Source organism: Sphaerodactylus townsendi, linkage group LG13 (assembly GCF_021028975.2).
Source record: "Sphaerodactylus townsendi isolate TG3544 linkage group LG13, MPM_Stown_v2.3, whole genome shotgun sequence".
Classification (NCBI taxonomy): domain Eukaryota; kingdom Metazoa; phylum Chordata; class Lepidosauria; order Squamata; family Sphaerodactylidae; genus Sphaerodactylus; species Sphaerodactylus townsendi.
The window spans coordinates 44,526,558-44,545,241 of NC_059437.1; the positions used below are offsets into that span (position 1 = coordinate 44,526,558).

General features: G+C 44.2%; 1 protein-coding gene across 1 annotated transcript in view; it reads left to right on the forward strand.

The window, feature by feature from the left end:
• YPEL1 (yippee like 1) overlaps positions 1-18,684 on the forward strand; it is a 42,838-nt gene that overhangs the window by 16,493 nt on the left and 7,661 nt on the right. Inside the window, exons 2-3 of the mRNA XM_048514112.1 lie at positions 687-966; positions 16,169-16,212. Of these exons, the coding sequence (XP_048370069.1) occupies positions 850-966; positions 16,169-16,212 (161 nt within the window). The 5' untranslated portion in view covers positions 687-849. The remainder of the gene's footprint in view (positions 1-686; positions 967-16,168; positions 16,213-18,684) is intronic.

An 18,684-nucleotide genomic window follows, 5' to 3' on the forward strand; every position in this document is an offset into this window, starting at 1 on the left:
GTCAACTCAGCGATCCATCCATTTCTTGGTCGGTAAATGAGTACCTAGCACATAGCTAGGGGGTAAAGAATAGCCGGGGAAAGCAATGGCAAACTACCCCACAAAAGCGACTTGCCTATAAAATCATTGCTTGCAGTGGTACCCCAGGGTCGAACACAACTGAAGGGGAAACCTTACCTTTAATATAACAAAAACACTTAATTTTACCATTTGCAGTTTCCCTCTGGATATATAGGGCCAGGTGGTTTGGATCCTTTGAGACTCAAGCTTTTAAGTGACAAAGGAGCCTTCCATAACCACTCAATGATGCCCTTGAGTATTAGAATGTGGGAGAGTTCAAAGTCATCCGGCATGCTGACTCCTTGTGTGTGAATAGAAAATGAACCACACTTGTTTTCTGCTCAACCAGCACATAGCCTCTTAGCCTCTGGACCCACAGACTTCTTCTCTATGCTACCATAGGTTGCATGTACTTGCTGACTGATCAATTTATTGAGGGTTGCTATTATTCTCCCTGTTCTCCCAGGTGTCTGCAAATAGGTACCCTGCCTTATTAATACAAGGCATAATCTTGCATATAAATTGATGACTATTTTTATTGTAATGTTGCTAATGTGAATCTTTGATTAGATAGATATGCTTTAAGAAGACTGAGTTGCTTATTTGCTTTTCCCCCTTTCTTGCAGGTTGTGACTGTTTCTTCTGTGGCGTCTGTGTGGAAAGTGCCACACACACTCCAGAACAACAACGGCTTTTGCTTGTATCTTCCAGTGTTTCTTTTGTCAGCGAGTTCAGCAAAGTTGTAATTCAAGTGCCAGCCCGGATCAGAGTGAGGAACCCGTAACAGAGATGGTAAAAATGACAAAATCCAAAACGTTCCAGGCTTATCTGCCAAACTGTCATCGAACTTACAGCTGTATCCACTGCAGAGCCCATCTAGCCAATCATGATGAACTGATTTCCAAGGCAAGTGGTCTTAGACCTCCATGATTACGTGGTCTGATACCCATTTATAATCTGTTTTAGTTGCGTTAACAAACTGAGCTGGTTTGCCAAACCATTGTGTTATAAGTGTTGTGCTAGAAATTCAGTTGGCATGCATGTATGCCCTGAATTTATTTATATCCCTCTTTTCTTCCTGATGGAGATCAGAAACACTGAACATTACTCGCCACTCCATTCTTTCACCACAAGCACCCTGTGAGATAGGTTTGGTTGAGAGAGTGTGACTGTTACCCGGCAAGTTTGCATGGTAGAGTGGGGATTTGAATCCAAGTCTTCCAGAATCCTAATCCAACTGTCCCTCAACATTGAACAATTACATAAAGATATTTCTAGGCTCTGTCATTTCTGTTAGAGACTCAATACTTCTCTGTATGTTTGGACTTTAGGTTCTGATCTATTTATGAAAAATAATTCTGTTCAGATGAAATAGAATTGTCAGAATTGAAGTCACTGCAGATAACATGAGCAATTTAGTTCTGGTGTTGTAGGGGACTTTGCAGAAATTAGTAGCTTGCATCTTCTGGAAATGCACATTATTACAGATGTCAGCAAGCCTGCTCAAAAAGCACACATTGGAATAGTTTTTTTGACCCATTTGTTATCATTTTCTCTTTTTATCTGCTGTTTAGCCTTGCAGCCCTGACCATCCCTCTTCCCAAATAAAAGCCTGAGGAGAGAAGTTTTGTTTTCCCTTTGAAATATAAATGTGTTTAGGTTCCCCCTGCACAGTCTCTTTAAACCATGGAAAGGGAAATGTTTATACTAATCCAGAATTTCCTACACAGCAGTGCAGTCTACTTATCTATATGCACTGTCTACAGAAGATGCTTTTGATGATAGGCATTACGTTAGTAGCCTCTGTTGCTGTATTGCTGGTTCACACTATGGGTTTTAAACTTGCTGAACACAGATACCCTAAAGGAGGGGTAGAAGCATTCCTTATAGCATTATTATTGGGTCAATGTGTTTTCATCCTATACCAGTTAGAAAGGCCTCTTGATTCTGTGAACTGTCCTCAGATTCTGTAACCTTTTTTTGTTCCCAAAGTAGTATTGTCTCATTCTCAGGTGAAAGAGTTCAGATTTTGAATAAACAATGTACCAAACATAAAAAGTGTCCAACATCTACTTTCTTGAATTGCTAGTACACCTGACACATACATTTCAAGAGATTGGATCATGTAAATGCAGAATAGTCTGGTAATTAAAGATTGAGTTTAACTAGGCTAATTAGCATAGCTTAGGTAATGATAGTTTTTTGGCTGTAATTATAAATATGTCACTTTCTTGTTTTCCCGGTTTGGAGTGTTCATGAGTCAGTCATGTAATGAGGTTTGAACAATAATCTAAAGGTATAAAGCATTGAGTCTCAAAACAAGCACGTTCAGTGCAGGGAGTTGAGTCACAGTTGTTTAAAATAAATCCAGACACTTCCAGGATTGCAAGTTACATGCAGGGAAATGTGAATCACTTATTTAAAACTAGCAGTAAAGCCCGTTGTAAGGTAAGAGATACAGCAGGTCTAGATAGGGTCGGGGGTGAGGGCAAATAGGGGCCGGGAGGGCTTGCTGCGGGTGGGCAGGAGGGCAAAGGGGCTTTTGAGGTACCGGAGCATTGGCAGCAAGGATGGAATATCAGACGATGAACCCTCCACCAATAAGGGAAGAGGACTCACTTTCCTGCTTGCTTATTGGTGGAGGGTCTGTCGTCAGATATTCCATCCCTTAGCACTTTATTATTGGTAAGATATGAGAGGTCACATTTCCAGGTTGTGGTAACCCACCTGCTCAAGTTTTGGTCCCAAATTCCAGTTTCTCTCAGCTGTACATCTGAGGCAGCAGATTTCTTAGCCTTTTAAACGTTTCATGAACAACCTTTAAATAGCAATGGCATGCTGCTAAAGCTTCAGAGGAGAGCAATTTAACAGCATACGTTCAGTCACACAGGAAACAATATCATAGTTGCATGCAAATTAGTTAATGAGGAGGTGTGACTGTCTGAGAATCTGGAGTTCAGTCTTACTTTGTGATGTCCTCCCCCCCCCCCAGCTGTTTTTCTGGCATGAGTAGCATACCAGGCTTATATTTCACAGTACATGCTCTTTGGATTGGTTTGTTTTGTGTGTGGGGGGGGGGGGGAGTTGTGGGGGGGGGGGAGTGCTGTTTTACATCTCTCACTATATGAAGTGGCATGTAAGCAACGTTTAAACCTCCGAAATAACTGAATCGTTCAAAGCAGAGATAGGTGAAGCAAAAGTTACGCTATGGTTATAACTTGCAAGTTCATGTCACCTGTCTTGTTTACATCTATGAATGTACATATGAAGCTTCTTTCACTGTCAGGCCATTGGTAGGTATATCAGTGTCATTACTGTCAGACTGGCAGTGACTCACCAGGGTCCGGGCAGAGATCTTTTACATCACCTACTGTCTGATCTTTTTCACTAAGAGCTGCTGGAGATTTCATCTATGACCTCCTGAATGTTCTACCACTGGGCCTTGGGCCCTCTGCTACATATGAGTATTTTACCACATGCTGGGTTCTGGAGACAGGGCAATTCAAGCTAAAAATCCCTGCTCAGATATGAAGGATAACACTGAGTAATTATATACTGCTGTGTACCTTTGTAACAGTGTGTGGGAATGAAATCTAAACAAATTTGTGTTGAGATCGAGCTACTGTATGGTACACACTGCATTCTTCACTCATTGCTAAATACGTATGTATCCCACTTCCTGTTTGAGGTCTCTGTTCCCCTTTGGCCAATTAGTCAGCTAGCACTAGTGATAAATTCATGAGCAGCTAAGTAATTTATCTCCAGGGAGTCTAGAAATGTGCTTTGGTAGAATTGCACCACAGATTATGATGTGGTTTCCAGCATGTAATCAAGACCCAGGGCAAAATCCCATCTTCTGCTGTGTATGTTTGTGTAGCGCTGATCATGTGCTGAGAAGATGCAGGCCAGACCAGTTCTGTTAGCCAAGGATTAAGGTCATAGAAAAGAAGGAAAGGAAACCGGACCAGAATTTCTGGACCTAAATTCATCTAGCTCAGCTTTCTGTTTCCAGCAACACCTACCCAGATGCCTTTGGATGCTTCACAAGCAGGACTTAATGGTTTGTGTCTAGTACAGGGGTAGGGAACCTGCGGCTCTCCAGATGTTCAGGAACTACAATTCCCATCAGCCCCTACCAGCATGGCCAATTGGCCATGCTGGTAGGGGCTGATGGGAATTGTAGTTCCTGAACATCTGGAGAGCCGCAGGTTCCCTACCCCTGGTCTAGTATCTGGTACTTAAAAGGGGCACAGTTTTTGCAGGAAAAGATGTTATTGAATTTGCCCATTCCTTCTCCCAAAGCTACGTAGGGTGGAGAGTGAACCTTGTAGGAGGTAAAGCTCCAACTTTGGCATACTTCTTGCGTACTTACAGCACTGTGTTTACCTTCTAAAACTTGCACATGCTCTCCATTGTGCCAAAAAAGCTGTATAAGTGTCGCCTCCCCCTCTTCCCAGAGCATAGGGTTGTCTAGGAATGAACCCTAGGACTCAGTCTATGTAAGGGGGCTTAATTACTAGGTAGAAGTTCCAGCAAAGAAGAGGTTTCAGTTGTTTAGGAAATGCTTATATGTGTATGACCACCTCTTTCACATATTCAAGAGGTGGGAAAATCCTTTCCCCCCTACCCCTCAGCCTCAGTCATCCATCAGCAATATGAAGATAAAACTTATATAGCCACTGAAAGGTGGAAGGATTCAGCAGGTTAACACTCCACTTCGCAGAACCGTGATGTAGTTAAAATGATGCTTATAAACAATAATAGTTATTCAAATCATTTGAATCCCACCATATGAACCGGCTGTTAAATTCATTTTGAATCCCACCACCGCTTATGGCCTAACTTGGCACGGTTGAGTGTTAGGCACAGGTGTCAACAATCTGTGGGAGCCCTCCAGATGTTATGGACTACAGTTCCCATCATCCCCTGCTAGCATGATGATGGCAGGGGGTGATGGGAACTGTAGTCCATAACATCTGGAGGGCTGAGACTGTAGGCATTACATCCCAGTGGTAGAGCATCTGCTTTGAATGCAGAAGGGCTTCTGCCTAAGGCCCTGAAGAGCTGTTGTTAGTCTGAATTGATAATATTGACGTTCATAAATGACCTGGTCTGGGTTAGCATAAGGCAGCTTCAAGTCTACAGGATCATGGAGGGGTCCCCAACCTGTTTGAGCCTGTGGGCATCTTTATTTTTAATTATACTAAATTTATACCCCACCCTTCCCAACCAAAGTTGGTCTCAGGGTGGCTTCCATATAGAATTAAAGTGCACAGATGCTAATAATACAATATAATGTCACTAAACCAGTCTAACGTATCTTTTATACTACATTTGCATGGTGAGCATCCATGCCCCACTTCTGAAAAAGTAGCCTCAGGTTCTGCTGGGTTGCAATTTCAGTGGTCTTTGAAGTGCCTCCAGGTTCCAGCTTATTTTGTTTCTCCTGGGTAAATGTGCAGCTATAATTCTGACAATGCATAGCAGGCGCAGCCACAAAATGGGTGCCACTGGAGGCGGAGCCACCTCCAAAATGGCTACTACTCCTTACTTTCAGTCACACATTGAAGATCTTTGGGGTGTGGTGGCAGCTGCTGTTAAATCAACCTCTTTAAAAATCTGCACACCAATCAGATGCCTTGCTGGACAAATGCCCCACCTGGCCACACCCACTTTTTAAAAAAACCCTTGCCGGGCACCTGGGTGCCACATCAGGGACCCCTGAGGCAGTATAGGGGAAACACTTCAAGAATGTGTTCTGCTGAAACTCTATCATACTTTGTGTTTATATACAGCACTTTAATCCACTGTTCTAAAAATGCAAGGCATCAATATTTCTAATTTTCCTAAATGTTGTCTGCCATCACATTGATATTTTCCTCAAAAATAGGTTATTAAATGAAGAAGTGCTGCAGCCATCACTAAAGAACAACCACTCAGTAACAAACAAAAGCTGACATAAAACCTGATAAGTTGCCACTGAGTACAAATACTTGGCAAAAGTGGACAGTCTTAAGGTGCCTTCTAAAATCCTTAAGAACGAAGACTAACACTTGGGAGGGAATTCCAGTGCCACACATGAAAGAGACATATCTTGCATGCCTTGCTTACCAAACCTTGGGCAATGGAACAGCATAGCATCATTAAAATCTCTCAGCACAGGTCATCAGAAAACTTAGCCCTCAGATGTTATGGACTACAGTTCCCCTCATCCATATGATATTAAAATAGTCCATAACACCTAGATAGCCAAACCAATTTCTGGAAAGCACCCTTGATGCCGGGCACCCTGATGATGTTAAGCGAGAAACCACCTCTCTGAATTGGTCCTGGTAGCAAAGTGGAAGCCAGTGGAGTTGAATTAGAATTAACCCATCAGCAAATGTGCAGCTGTAATTTAAGTTCCCCCAAACTCTCCATGAGGAGCACATCACAAGTATGTTGTATAATGTGCTCTTTAGCTTTTAATGGGGAAATTTGAAAACAAATCTAAAGCTTATTACAAATGTTGGAATGGGTAGAGTTACTGTGTTTTCATGTTCCTTTGACATTTACCTCTGGCAAATATTTCAATAAAGCCCATGAATCTTCCTGACTCAAGGTAATACTAATATGTTCATTTAGTTGGGGGTTGTCCCATCCTGCAGTCACCTTTAGCCAATCAACAATTGTCCATACATGGATAAGGATAGTTTGGAGGCGGTCAGGCGGGGTATAATTTCCCTTATGTACATTTTGCAACTCGTCAACTTGGATTTTGTATCTCTTCTCGTGAGCAAAAACTTTGCAACAATAGTTGTCTTTTATTTAACAATGTTGCAAGTATGTAGGCTAACCGTACCTGAAATAAAACAAATTCTTCTGGGGATAGGAATCTCACATGGTCAGAAAAAGTATCTAATGATGAGTACTATTATTCAAATAACCTGTTAAACCTGAATGAACAACTGTTGTCCTGATTTATCCTGTCTAAAGCAACACCAAGAAATATTTTGCTGGAGATTTCTACTTAACCCCACACAAAGTTGCCATGTTGAAACCTTGGTCATTCAAAGTGCTTTAAATCACCCCCTCCAACCATATGAATATGTATTGTCGAAGGCTTTCAGCGACTGAAGATCACTTGGAGTGCTGTGTGGTTTCGGGCTGTATGTGGCGCGTCTAGCAACAATGTCTCCTGGCGTTTAGCTACAGAGGATCCTCACAGAGATGCCAGCCTGAATGCAGGTGAAAGCGTCAGGAAATACTGCTGAACAAACCACTAATCTATCTATAAGGAATATATTTCCAAATCTGTTTATGGAAGCAAATGAAACATGGTCTCCTTTGTAGAAACCAATACAGAATACAATTAGTGTAAAACATTTAGCTGCCTGGTCATCTTTAGCCAGCCCAGGGGTGTGTGATCGCTGATTAGATCACTTAGATTACTTTTACCTGAGGGTAGCTAAGGAAGGATGCTATTAGAAAACTGTCCAGCATGATCATGCCACAATGAGAAAGGGGTGAATCAACATGATCATGACATGGGAGGCCGAGGGGCTCGGGAGAACTCAGTAATTGGTATCTGTATTGGTTGCCATGTGCAGGCAGTGGCGTTCCTGGGACGGGGGGGGTACCGTCCCGAGCCCCCATTTGGTCCTGGAAGCCAACATTCAGGAGTCGTTTGTGTTTTTTTAATTTTTTTAGCGTGGTTTTTTCGCGTTCCAGCCTGCCTGCCTGCAGAGGCGTTTTAAAGTACTCGGCACCAAAAGAATTTCCAGGGTACCATCCAGCTGTCCTGATGATACCACCATCCAAATTTGAGTGATGTTTGAGTTCAGGAAGCAAAGTTATAATATGGACCCCAAAGGGGTGCCCCATCCCCATTGTTTTCAATGGAATCTAACGGATGAGGGGCTACCGTTTGAGGGACCATAACTTGTTCCCCAATTCTCTTCCTAAACTTGGGTGGCATCATAAGAATAGTTAACAGATGATACCGAAAATTTAGTGTCCTAACACAATACACCTTCAGAGCACCCAAAGTACTTAAGATTCTTTTGTTTTGCAGTGACTTTTGCTCCATTGGCAGCCAATGGGGGGAATTTCTAGTGTAGGCAGGCTGCACATTTTGAAGGGCGGGCACCAGACTTTCAGGGGTGGCTCTGGGAGGACCTCTGGTAATAGCATCAGGTTTTAGAGACCTTGGCGCTGCTTCTGGGGGTTCAATTTTATGGGCCCCAAAGGCTTGTTCCCGGCTCCTGCACATGAAGCCTGTGGGCTGGAGTTCTCTCAGAACTCTCTCAGCTCCCCCCCCTCCACCCAGAAGCAAAGCTCCTGGGTGGATGCTATTCTCCAAAATTCTCTTGAAGCCAGCTTGAAAGTCTGGTGCCTCTATCTTCAAAAAAAATGTGTACTGCAGCCTGCCTCAGAAATTCCACAATGGAAAAAAAATCACTGCAAAACAGTCTTGGGCAAATTCTTGGGGTTGCCTGGAAGGATGTATTTTTTTAAAAAATGAAGTGACACATAGGAGGGTATTGCCACCGGTTTGGTGAAGTTATGTTCAAAGAGACCAAAGTTATGGTCCTCAAATGGAGTGGCTCCCATCTCCTGTTAGCTCCATTGAAAACGGTGGGGATGGGGCATTCACGGAGAGTCCATGCTTTGCTTCGAACCAAACTTATCGCCAAACTCGGGTGGTATCATCATCAGAACTGCAGTCTCTGGATGATGCCTCCTGAAATTATGGTGCCACTAGCTTTTAAATGCGCTCCTGCAGGGCTGAAAAACACCAAAAATACCCCCCAAAACCCAAAATGCTTTTGCATTACGCGTTTGTTAATTTTCTGGGCAGGACATAATCGGACAATTTTTTTGTCTTGAATGTGCCCAAATTTCCCTAAGTAGGATTCCAGCTTCTAATCTGCTATTTGTTTCATCTGAATCTCCAACCCTCAAAAGTGATGCTGTTTTCGGGTGGAGAAGAATCCGCCCCTGAAACAGCATCACTTTCAATTTTGTTGTTTAACCGGGGACCCCAGATTCTCCCTTTAAGCTGTAGATTTAAAGGAAAGAATCTGAGCTCCTAGTTTAAACACCAATGAAAGTGGATTCCACTGGAGGTGTTTTGTGAGAGATGATGCTGACATTTGTTTGAAGTAAAATGTTTTGCTGGGGGGTGATTTGTGAGAGATTTACATGCTTAGTAATACCCAATTTGGCACTGGCTTGAGTTGTTTTCTCAGGCTAACAACCCACCTCATGTGGGTTGTTGTGGGATTAGGAGGAAGTAGGAAAGAAGTTGGTGGGTAGAGGCATGTATGTTCTGGATGGGAGTGGGAGGTGATTTGTGAGCTGGTACAAAAAATCATTGTTTTGGTCATGGTGGAGGCGGATGGTCAGCCCATGCACACACGAGGCTTGAGGGGCACCAAACTGGGTTTTGTCCCGAGCGTAGATTTGCCTCTAGCGATGCATACACCTGCATGCAGGAGGTCCCAAGTTCAATCCCTGGCATCTCCAGTTAAAAGGTTCAGGTAGTAGGTCAGGTGAAAGACCTCATCCCGAGACCCAGGAGAGCCACTGCCAGTCTGAGCAGACAGGACTGATCTTGCTTGCTTGATGGTCTGATCCAGTGCAACGCAGCTTCATATGTGCATTTTCTTTAATTCTGAATCTGAACAAACTCATGTTAGTGTTTTTGGAAAGAATGGGGGTAGATTGTTCCCTCCTGATAGTTTATATACCTGTCCTCAAAGGAGACTGTTGACTTGCATATCTGAGCTCACAGAGAGAGAGCCAGCGTGGTGTAGTGATTAAGAGCAGCGGACTCTAATCTGATGATGCGGGTTTGATTCCCCACTCCTCCCCATGAGCGACAGACTCTTATCTGGTGAACTGAATTTGTTTCCCCACTCCTCCACGTGAAGCCTAGTGGGTGACCTTGGGGTTAGTCACAGAACTCTCAGCCCCTCCCATCTCACAAAGTGTCTGTTGCAGGGAAAGGAAGGCGTTTTTAAGCTGCTTTGAGACTCCTTACAGCTGAGAAAAGCAGGCTATAAATCCAAACTCTCTTTGGCATACAACTACCGCCTCTGCATTACCAGGCGTAAGGGCATAACACTGACTTTTATTTAGGTTTATGATTTGTCTGATATGCTTTTCTCGTCAAACTGACCTTTCCTGGTTTTGAGGCTTCTGGGATTTACCAACCTACCCCTGTATCGCTCTCTCTATCTTCCCCAGGGCGTAATGCAATTAAACACTTCTTCCCAATACCATCAGCTCATCCACTGCCCACTGAGTCTCCAACACTCTGTCTGCTTAGCTGACATTGCACATGGAGTGTGCTGCACTTCCAGTCATGCTGCTTTGAAGGTCTTTGATATGGAGTCCTGCTTTCAGCTGAGTCAGGCAGTTTTCCTACCGTGGCCAGCACTAACTGGTGGTGGCTTTCCAGCTCTCAGGCAGGGTGTTTCCCGGTGCCTGCCAAGGATTGAACCCTCCGCATGCAAAGAATGTGCTCTGTCACTGCATCGTGTTCCCGCCCCCGTTAGGACCCTGGGATTCCAGCCTTGATTGAAAGCAGAGTGTTATAGTATAAATCCCTCACTCTCAAAATCCATAATCCTCTGTTCCCCACAGAGTGCTTCAGGATTACAGCTTTGTAAATGCTATTTCTGTCTGGTATTTGCAGGGCACAAGAGTGTTCTGGTTGGAGGCAAGCAAACAAGAGAATGATTGCATTCCTGCTACAGAAGTCCCATGTTCTATATATGTGTTTACGGCTGCTAAGACCTCGATAATGAGAACTGCTGAATCATCAGGAAATGTCAGTTAGGTTGAGATGATTGGATCTTCCATAGCTCTGAAAGGTGGCTGCTTATTTTCCAGTCACCAAAGGGCAGAAATGTTAAGGTTGCAAACATGCAGCATTCTCAGAGTATTGCGTAAAACTTTATTTCCATGAAACTCTGAGATTCATCTGCATCAGCAGATATTCAGAATACAGAATTGAGTTTGAACCATCTAACAACTTGAAACAAACCTGAGCTTATGTGACTTTATGGTCTCTAGTTACAATCTGATTTTTGTTTTGATGTCAACAGTAAGGGTCTGTCCAGACCAGGGGTAGGGAACCTGTCAATAGAGCTCTCCACTGATGTTCAGGAACTACAATTCCCATCAGCCTCTCTGTCAGCATGGCCAATTGTAGCCATGCTGGTAGGGGCTTCGATGGAATATTCAGTAGTCTCCTGAACTTATCTGGAGAGCCGCAGGTCTCACCCCTGGTCCTCGTGACTTAAGAAGCGATGAAATGGATCCTGCCCCTCTATTGAATACATCTACCAGCCAATTTAAGTGGCTCTTCCATCCGAGGAAGGCTTTTAGACTTTTCAAGAAAGAGTGGCTGGATTCACTTGTGTGAATCCAGCTGCCCTAGGGCAGTGGTGGTGAACCTTTGGCACTCCGGATGTTATGGACTACAATTTCCATCAGCCCCTGCCAGCATGCCCAATTGGCCGTGCTGGCAGGGCTAATGGGAATTGTGGTCCATAACATCTGGAGTGACAAAGGTTCGCCACCACTGCCCTAGGGGAAACTATGCTTGTGAATCCTGATTTGTTGGCATGGTCTGTTCTCTCTTACTGCCCCTACTTCCCTGTCCCATGTAGCCAGATAAGTGGTTATGTTTTCCTCAGGGCTGGATTAAGCTAGTGCAGGGCCTAGAGTATGGTACAAAGGGGCCCGGGTTGCAAGCACACCATAGTGGCGCAGGTGCGCTCTCCATCTGGCGTAACAGTGGACGCTGCAGCAGTTTGGGAGCATGGGAGATAGCACAAAGGACACCACACCTGTATACACAATACAGTAAAGAGGCAGAACATGTAGAACCAACAAAATGCAACTCCCCTGACGTGTAAACAGCAGTGTTGCCATATCATGAGAATACAGTGAGACAGCGATTTCTTGCAACAGTTCACCATTACATCTGAACTGGCAAACCGGGATACCAAATAGCTGCCCCCTATTTGGAATCATGGTTTGCAGGGTAAACCTAGAAAATAATGGCAAACAGTAGCTTACCGTGGAGGCAGAAGTAAGCAGCCATCTCACTTTAGGAAACAGATGTTGGTCAAATGAACCTTGAAGGCTCTTCATGATACACTCACATAGGGTTGGATCCAGTTGGAAATATCCATACCTGCAGGGAGGCAATTCTCCCCTACTGCAGTAGCCCTCTGTGTGGCTCTTGTGCACAGGTGTCAAACACGCGGCCCTCCAGACGTTATGGACTACAGTTCCCATCATGCTGGCAGGGGATGATGGGAACAGTAGTCCATAATATCTGGAGGGCTGCAAGTTTGACACCTATGCATCTTGTGGATCCTCCACCTCTCAGAAACAGCACTTCAAGGAATCTTTTTCTTTGCTTTGGGAGGGGGAATGCAAGAAAGTGTCTCTCCTGAATATGGAATTGAGATAGAATCCAGTCAATAGCAGCAAAGCACAATTGGCTGATGCATTTGAACCTGAACATCATAGCATAAATGCCACATTGCAGAGCTGTGATTTGCAGTACTATCTTCAGGAAATAACCTTCCAGGGAGGAGCAGAACCTCTGGAGTACACTGCTGCAAATTCCCAACATTAGTAGACTGTCCAGAAAGATACTGTGGTTGGTAGAATCTTAAGTTGCAGAGAGGTAAAGAAGAATTTGCAGGGTCATTACTTTCACCCAATGAACATTGTCCATCAGGGCAACCCAACACTGCAACAGGAGGCAGATTGAAATGGATATAGGCAATTCCACAACCGGAAGCCTAATAAATTCAGTACTGCGTCCATGTAACGTTCAGATATCTAAAAACTGCAGTGGTTTGTTGAGGGTTGTGACGGGCATGTGGTCAGAACTCAAAACCTTGTTTCTAAATAAGTTAGCTTAATAATGGAGCCTGACTGGTGCGTGAGATCTCATGCACTAATTATCTGTGTGTAGTTTTCTGCAATCCTGTGTACTTCTATCTGTGCCTGTTCATTTCTTTCTTGTTTGCTTAGTAAATGAAATACCAATGGGATAACCAGTAAATGTATTTAGATTTATACCCACTTGGCAGTCTTTGTCCTCATAGCTGGAATATTGCTCTTATGTTCCTGTAGATCTTATCTTTGCATACCCACTGTTTCCAAGCAAGTGTGTGCTATCTGATGTGCTCTGTTCACAGACCAATGGATGGGAAGAATGCACACCGTCACAGAAGGGCATCAGCAACTTTTCAGATTGTCTGCAATGTCAGCTTACTAAGGAAACAAATGCAGCTAGTCAAACTCGTTCTTCAGTTCGGCTGTTTTTGTTAGGAAAAGTGTTGTTTGTCTTCACTTTTATCCCACGCTGTCTACCAGAGGTGCTCAGGGCAGCACAGCTAATCAAAGGACAATAGAAAACAATAAGTACGCAGTAAAATATCATTTTGAAATGGTTTAAGGTGGGTGTCCATGTTGGTTGGCAGTAGAAGAGCAAGATACGAGAGCAGTAGCATCTTAAAGACCTAAGGGAGCTTTGACTCTTGAAATCTTGTACCCTGGAAACCTTGTTTGCCTTTAAGGTGAATTTGAGTAAGCAACGAAATTTAACAGGCACCAAAAACCTAGCCCAGTGTGGTCTGGATATCAATGGGGAATATTTAATCTTGCTACTGTTTCTGCAAGGTAGACAACTATTTTTGGGGTACCAAGAAGATAAGAGTGGGTTATCTAAATTGGTTGATGGTTGAGGATTTCCATCTGTTATGGTTGAGGATTTCCATCTGTTATTTCCTCTGGAATCATAGAGTTGGAAGAGACCACAAGAGCCATCCAATCCCCTGCCATGCAAGAGTACACGTATCAAAGCAGTCCTGACAGATGGCCATCCAGCCTCTGTTTGAAAACCTCCAGACTCCACCACACTCCCAAGGCAGCATATTCCACTGTCGAACACCCCTTACTGTCAGGAAGTTCTTCCTAATATTTTGGTGGAATCTCTTTTCCTGTACTTTGAATCCATTACTCCTTGTCCTAACCCAGGTGTCTGCAACCTGCTGCTCTCCAGATGTTCATGAACTACAATTCCCATCAGCCCCTGCCAGCATGCCATTTATTTATTTATCTATTTATTTATTTATTTATTTATTTATTTATTTATTTATTTAATTTGGTATACCGCCCAATCCCCGGAGGGCTCTGGGCAGTGTACAACATAAAAACACATAAAAACATCAAAGGCATCCATAAATTATAATAAAACAGCAGTTATAATATATCTAGATGGCGTCCCTCCTAAACCTGATCCCTTTAGCAAGAGGGGGAGAGGTCCCGATGGTATGAGGAGCCCATAGATCTTAATAATGGATCCCATTAATATTGGGATTCCAGCCTGGGGGCGGGGGGCACTCAGCGGCTGGTTTCTCCAAAAGCCCGGTGGAACAACTCGGTCTTACAGGCCCTGCGGAAATCCCCAAGGTCCCGCAGGGCCCGGACAGTTGGAGGAAGAGTGTTCCACCAGGCAGGGGCCAGAGCCGTAAAGGCCCTGGCCCGAGTGGAGGCCAGCCGCATCATTGAGGGGCCAGGGATCTCCAGTAGATTGGCCTCTGCCGAACGCAGAGGCCGAGCTGGGACATATGGGGTAATGCGGTCCCCTGCTGACAGGGGCTGATGGGAATTGTAGTTCATGAACATCTGGAGAGCCGCAGGTGGCAGACCCCTGTCCTAACCTCTGAAGCAGCAGAAAGCAAGCTTGCTTCCCCTTCAGTATGACATCCCTTCCATTATTTAAACCTGGCTATATATGTCACCCCTTAACCTTCTCTTCCACAGACATGCTTAGCCCCATAGCACTCTTCATAGGACATGGAATCCAGACCTTTTACCATTTTGGTTACCCTCATCTAGACTGGTTCAAGCTCGTCATTATCCTTCTTTAGTTGTGGTGTCCAGAACTGGACGCAGTATTCCAGATGAGGTCTGACTAATGCAGAATAGAGTGGTACTATTTCGTCCCTCAATATAGACACTGTACTCCTGTTGATGCAGCCCAGAATTGTATTGGCTTTTTTGGCTACCGCGTCACACTGCTAATTCATGTTCAGTTTGTGGTCTACTAAGACTCCCCTATCCCTTTCATATAGTTGGTCATTGACCGTAAATAAAATATTCTATTCTATTCATATCCCTTTCACATGCACAATTGTCAAGCCAGGTGTCACCCATCCTGCAGTATATCAGATCTTATGGTGCAATATCTGCTCTTCATCACTCAGCCTGAAAAACGAGTTTGAGGAATGTATCATACAGGCCTTTAGGGAGTGACACCTTGTTTGGAACCAGCTGCACAACTGCTCAGAAGGAAGGGGTGTTTTGTGTTGTTTTGTTTTTTAACTAGAGCTAAAATTTTCAATGGTTTGGTTCAGAAGCATCAAACCATGGTTTGGTAATTGAAGAACTTTCTGATGTGTGTATCTTCCATCTTTTCTTCACCCATGGAAAATGGTTACTAGTTGTTTCCAGAAAAATATACCTTGCCACTATGGTTTGTGGTTCCCTGAAAATCACCATTTTTCTGGAATACTGGTTTATAGGATGGTTGCAAACCATGATTGGCAATTTGGATGAAACAACAAACTGGTTTTATCTGAACCCAGCAAAGGCTGGAATCCAAACACCTGCAAACAAAGTGGAATTTGCAGAAGGAATCTTTGCAGATTAACCCTTTCCCACCCCCACCCCCATATTTAAATCTTTATGTGGAACAGGGTATACAGGATTAACCCATTCACGAGGTCATAGCAGGAAAGGGAATTGGCAAAGATGCCATCCACAAATTCTCTTCAATTCAGGATTTCTTTGGTCCAATCCAGTACTTTTTCAGCCTCACAAATAAAACCTAAGGAGTTATTACTTGGACAGATGTGACTGCATTTGCCTTTAGAGAATTCCATAAATCCTATCCATTTCAGAATCTGGATGAAATGTTTTCCTCTGTTTAAAAAGAAATCTCCATATTTCTTCAGTGAACGAATACTGCACTACGATCTTATAAAATATGTCCAGAAAATTGACTTTGAACTGTCTTTTTCTCTTGCAGTCCTTTCAGGGAAGCCAGGGGCGAGCCTACCTCTTTAATTCAGTGTAAGTATGATTGCAAATATTTTTTTCCCCTGTAGAACATCTTTTAGCAAACTGTCCAGATGGGCTAAAGAGTCCTGGCCATCTGATCAGTGCAAGCTTTTAAAATACAATGTATGTTCCAATTGAGCAACTTCTAATGCAACAGTACTTCCTCCAGAGTAACATGAAATAAATGTACCAACCCAGCTTCTAGTAATTTTTTATTGGATTTTATGAAACTTTTAGCCTGCCTTGCTCAAATATACGGACTTTGGGTTGGATCCAGCCATCTTTCCCCCCTCAGTCTTGCCCAGAGCTCTACCTTATAGCCTATACTCCACATGATTTTTGTCCCTGCAGGTCCAATTATTTCCATGATAGCCTTTTTTGGAGGTCAGAAGGGGCACTCTACCCCCCAACCCCCCACACAGTCTTTATTTCACCAGCAGCAATGCTGGTTGCTTCTGGTCCTTTCTATCTTGCCTCCCTCCCTCTCCAAATGCAGCGCGCTGATTTCAAAAGGCTGTTCCTGGGAGGATAGCAGTCCCTGAGGGGTGAACAGGAATGGGGAGCTGGAAGAAGCTGTCCTACTTTAGGATGGATCCTACCTTTTATTTGGAGTCTTAAGCAAATGGTGTACCTGCTGGACCATGAAAAGTGAGATCCTAAATTGCTCTGTCTTATCCTTCTAATGCATGTGTGGATAGCCAGCTCTTTGTACCTATCTGAACCACCTGGGAATCTGGCAGCTGAAGCTTTCAAGAACTGCTTCTGAGTTTGAGGATGACTCCAACTCAGAGGTGCCATCCCGCTAATCTAGAGTTATTGCTTTTTACACTTACTCTGTACTGAGCAGCTGATGAAAGAGACCACATTGTTTGCAGTTGAGATAAGGCTTATACCTTCAGAAGACTGGTTTCATTGACCAGGGTTTTCCAGTCAGGCCCTGTGGACTTTCAGTACTACCGAAAGCCACCACCAGAGACAGAGGGGCAAATTCTAACTTGATATTTCCTAAACCAGTGATGGCGAACCTATGGCACGGGTGCCAGAGGTGGCACTTTGAGCCCTCTCTGTGGGCGTGCACAGAGTTCATCATGTGGGAGGGGGAAAATCACTTCCCCCACCCCCCACACACACACATCTAGGCTGCCCTGGGCTGCTGAGCTCGATTATTAAACCTTAGACCTAGTTTTGGGGAAGCAGGGTAGGTAACCCTTTTAAGCGCTGTTAAACCCCACTGATTTTCATGCAAAGAACTAAAGTGCGATCCTTTACCTGGGAGTAAGCTTGGTTGCTGGCAATGTGGCTTGCTTCTGAGTAAACCCTCCTAGGGTCGTGATTCACCAGTTCGAAGAGTTGCCTGGTTGCTTCAAAGCAAAGCCAACAACTACCACCAAGCTTGCTCCCGAGTAACGCACGCCTCGGAGCCAACCATTTTTTCTTAACTAAAACCTCAGCATTCAGGTTGAATTGCCGTGTTGGCACTTTGCGATAAATAAGTGGGTTTGGGGTTGCAATTTGGGCACTCGGTCTCGAAAAGGTTCGTCATCACTGTCCTAAACCAAAGATGGAAGGTCGATATGCAACAACAAGGTGACTCCCTTCTCTGTAACCACCACACTGTGAACCATCTTGTGCTGAATGCTTCACAAGGGATGAAGCATTCACTTCAGCTGCAGCGGACAAAAGAGAGAGGAAGTTCAGCACTGTTCAGCTAGACTCCAGCATAGGTGTCAAACTCGCGCCCCCTCCAGATGTTATGGACTACACTTCCCATCATCCCCAGCCAGCATCATCTGGAGGGCCGTGAGTTTGATACCTGTGAGCTAGAGGATGTGTTTTCCCCCCTGCCATTTATTTTAGGTAAAGGTAAAAATTGTCCCCTGTGCAAGCACCAGGTCATTACTGACCCATGGCGTGGCATCATATCACAACATAACTAGGCAGACTATGTTTACAGGGTGGTTTGCCACTGCCTTCCCCAGTTACCTACACTTTACCCTCAGCAAGCTGGGTACTCATTTTACGGACCTGAGAAAAACAGAAGGCTGTGTCAGCCTTGACCTGGCTACTCATCTTACCGACCTCAGAAAGATAGAAGGCTGAGTCAACCTTGAGCTGGCTACTTGAAACCAACTTCGAATGGCATCAAACTCAAGTCGTAAGCAGAGCTTTGGCTGTAGTATTGCAGCTCAACACTCTGTGCCACGGGGCTCTTTACTTCAGCTGTATGGAATTCATGTCACCATGGGTCATTATCAGTTCTTTTTGTGGGAAGAAATGCTCTCTTACCCTTAGATGACTTCAGAAGACCATGAGCTAAGCCACTGCCCGCTGGAGTTATTAGGCTGTTAATACAGCCAGTAGATATTGCAACATATGTAATTGACTCCACCTGGTTAACCGCGCCTGCAATATTATTAGGGAGGCATGCACGATTTACACCTTCTGTTCTTCCATCTGAAATGACAATGGAAAATCTATCCTCTC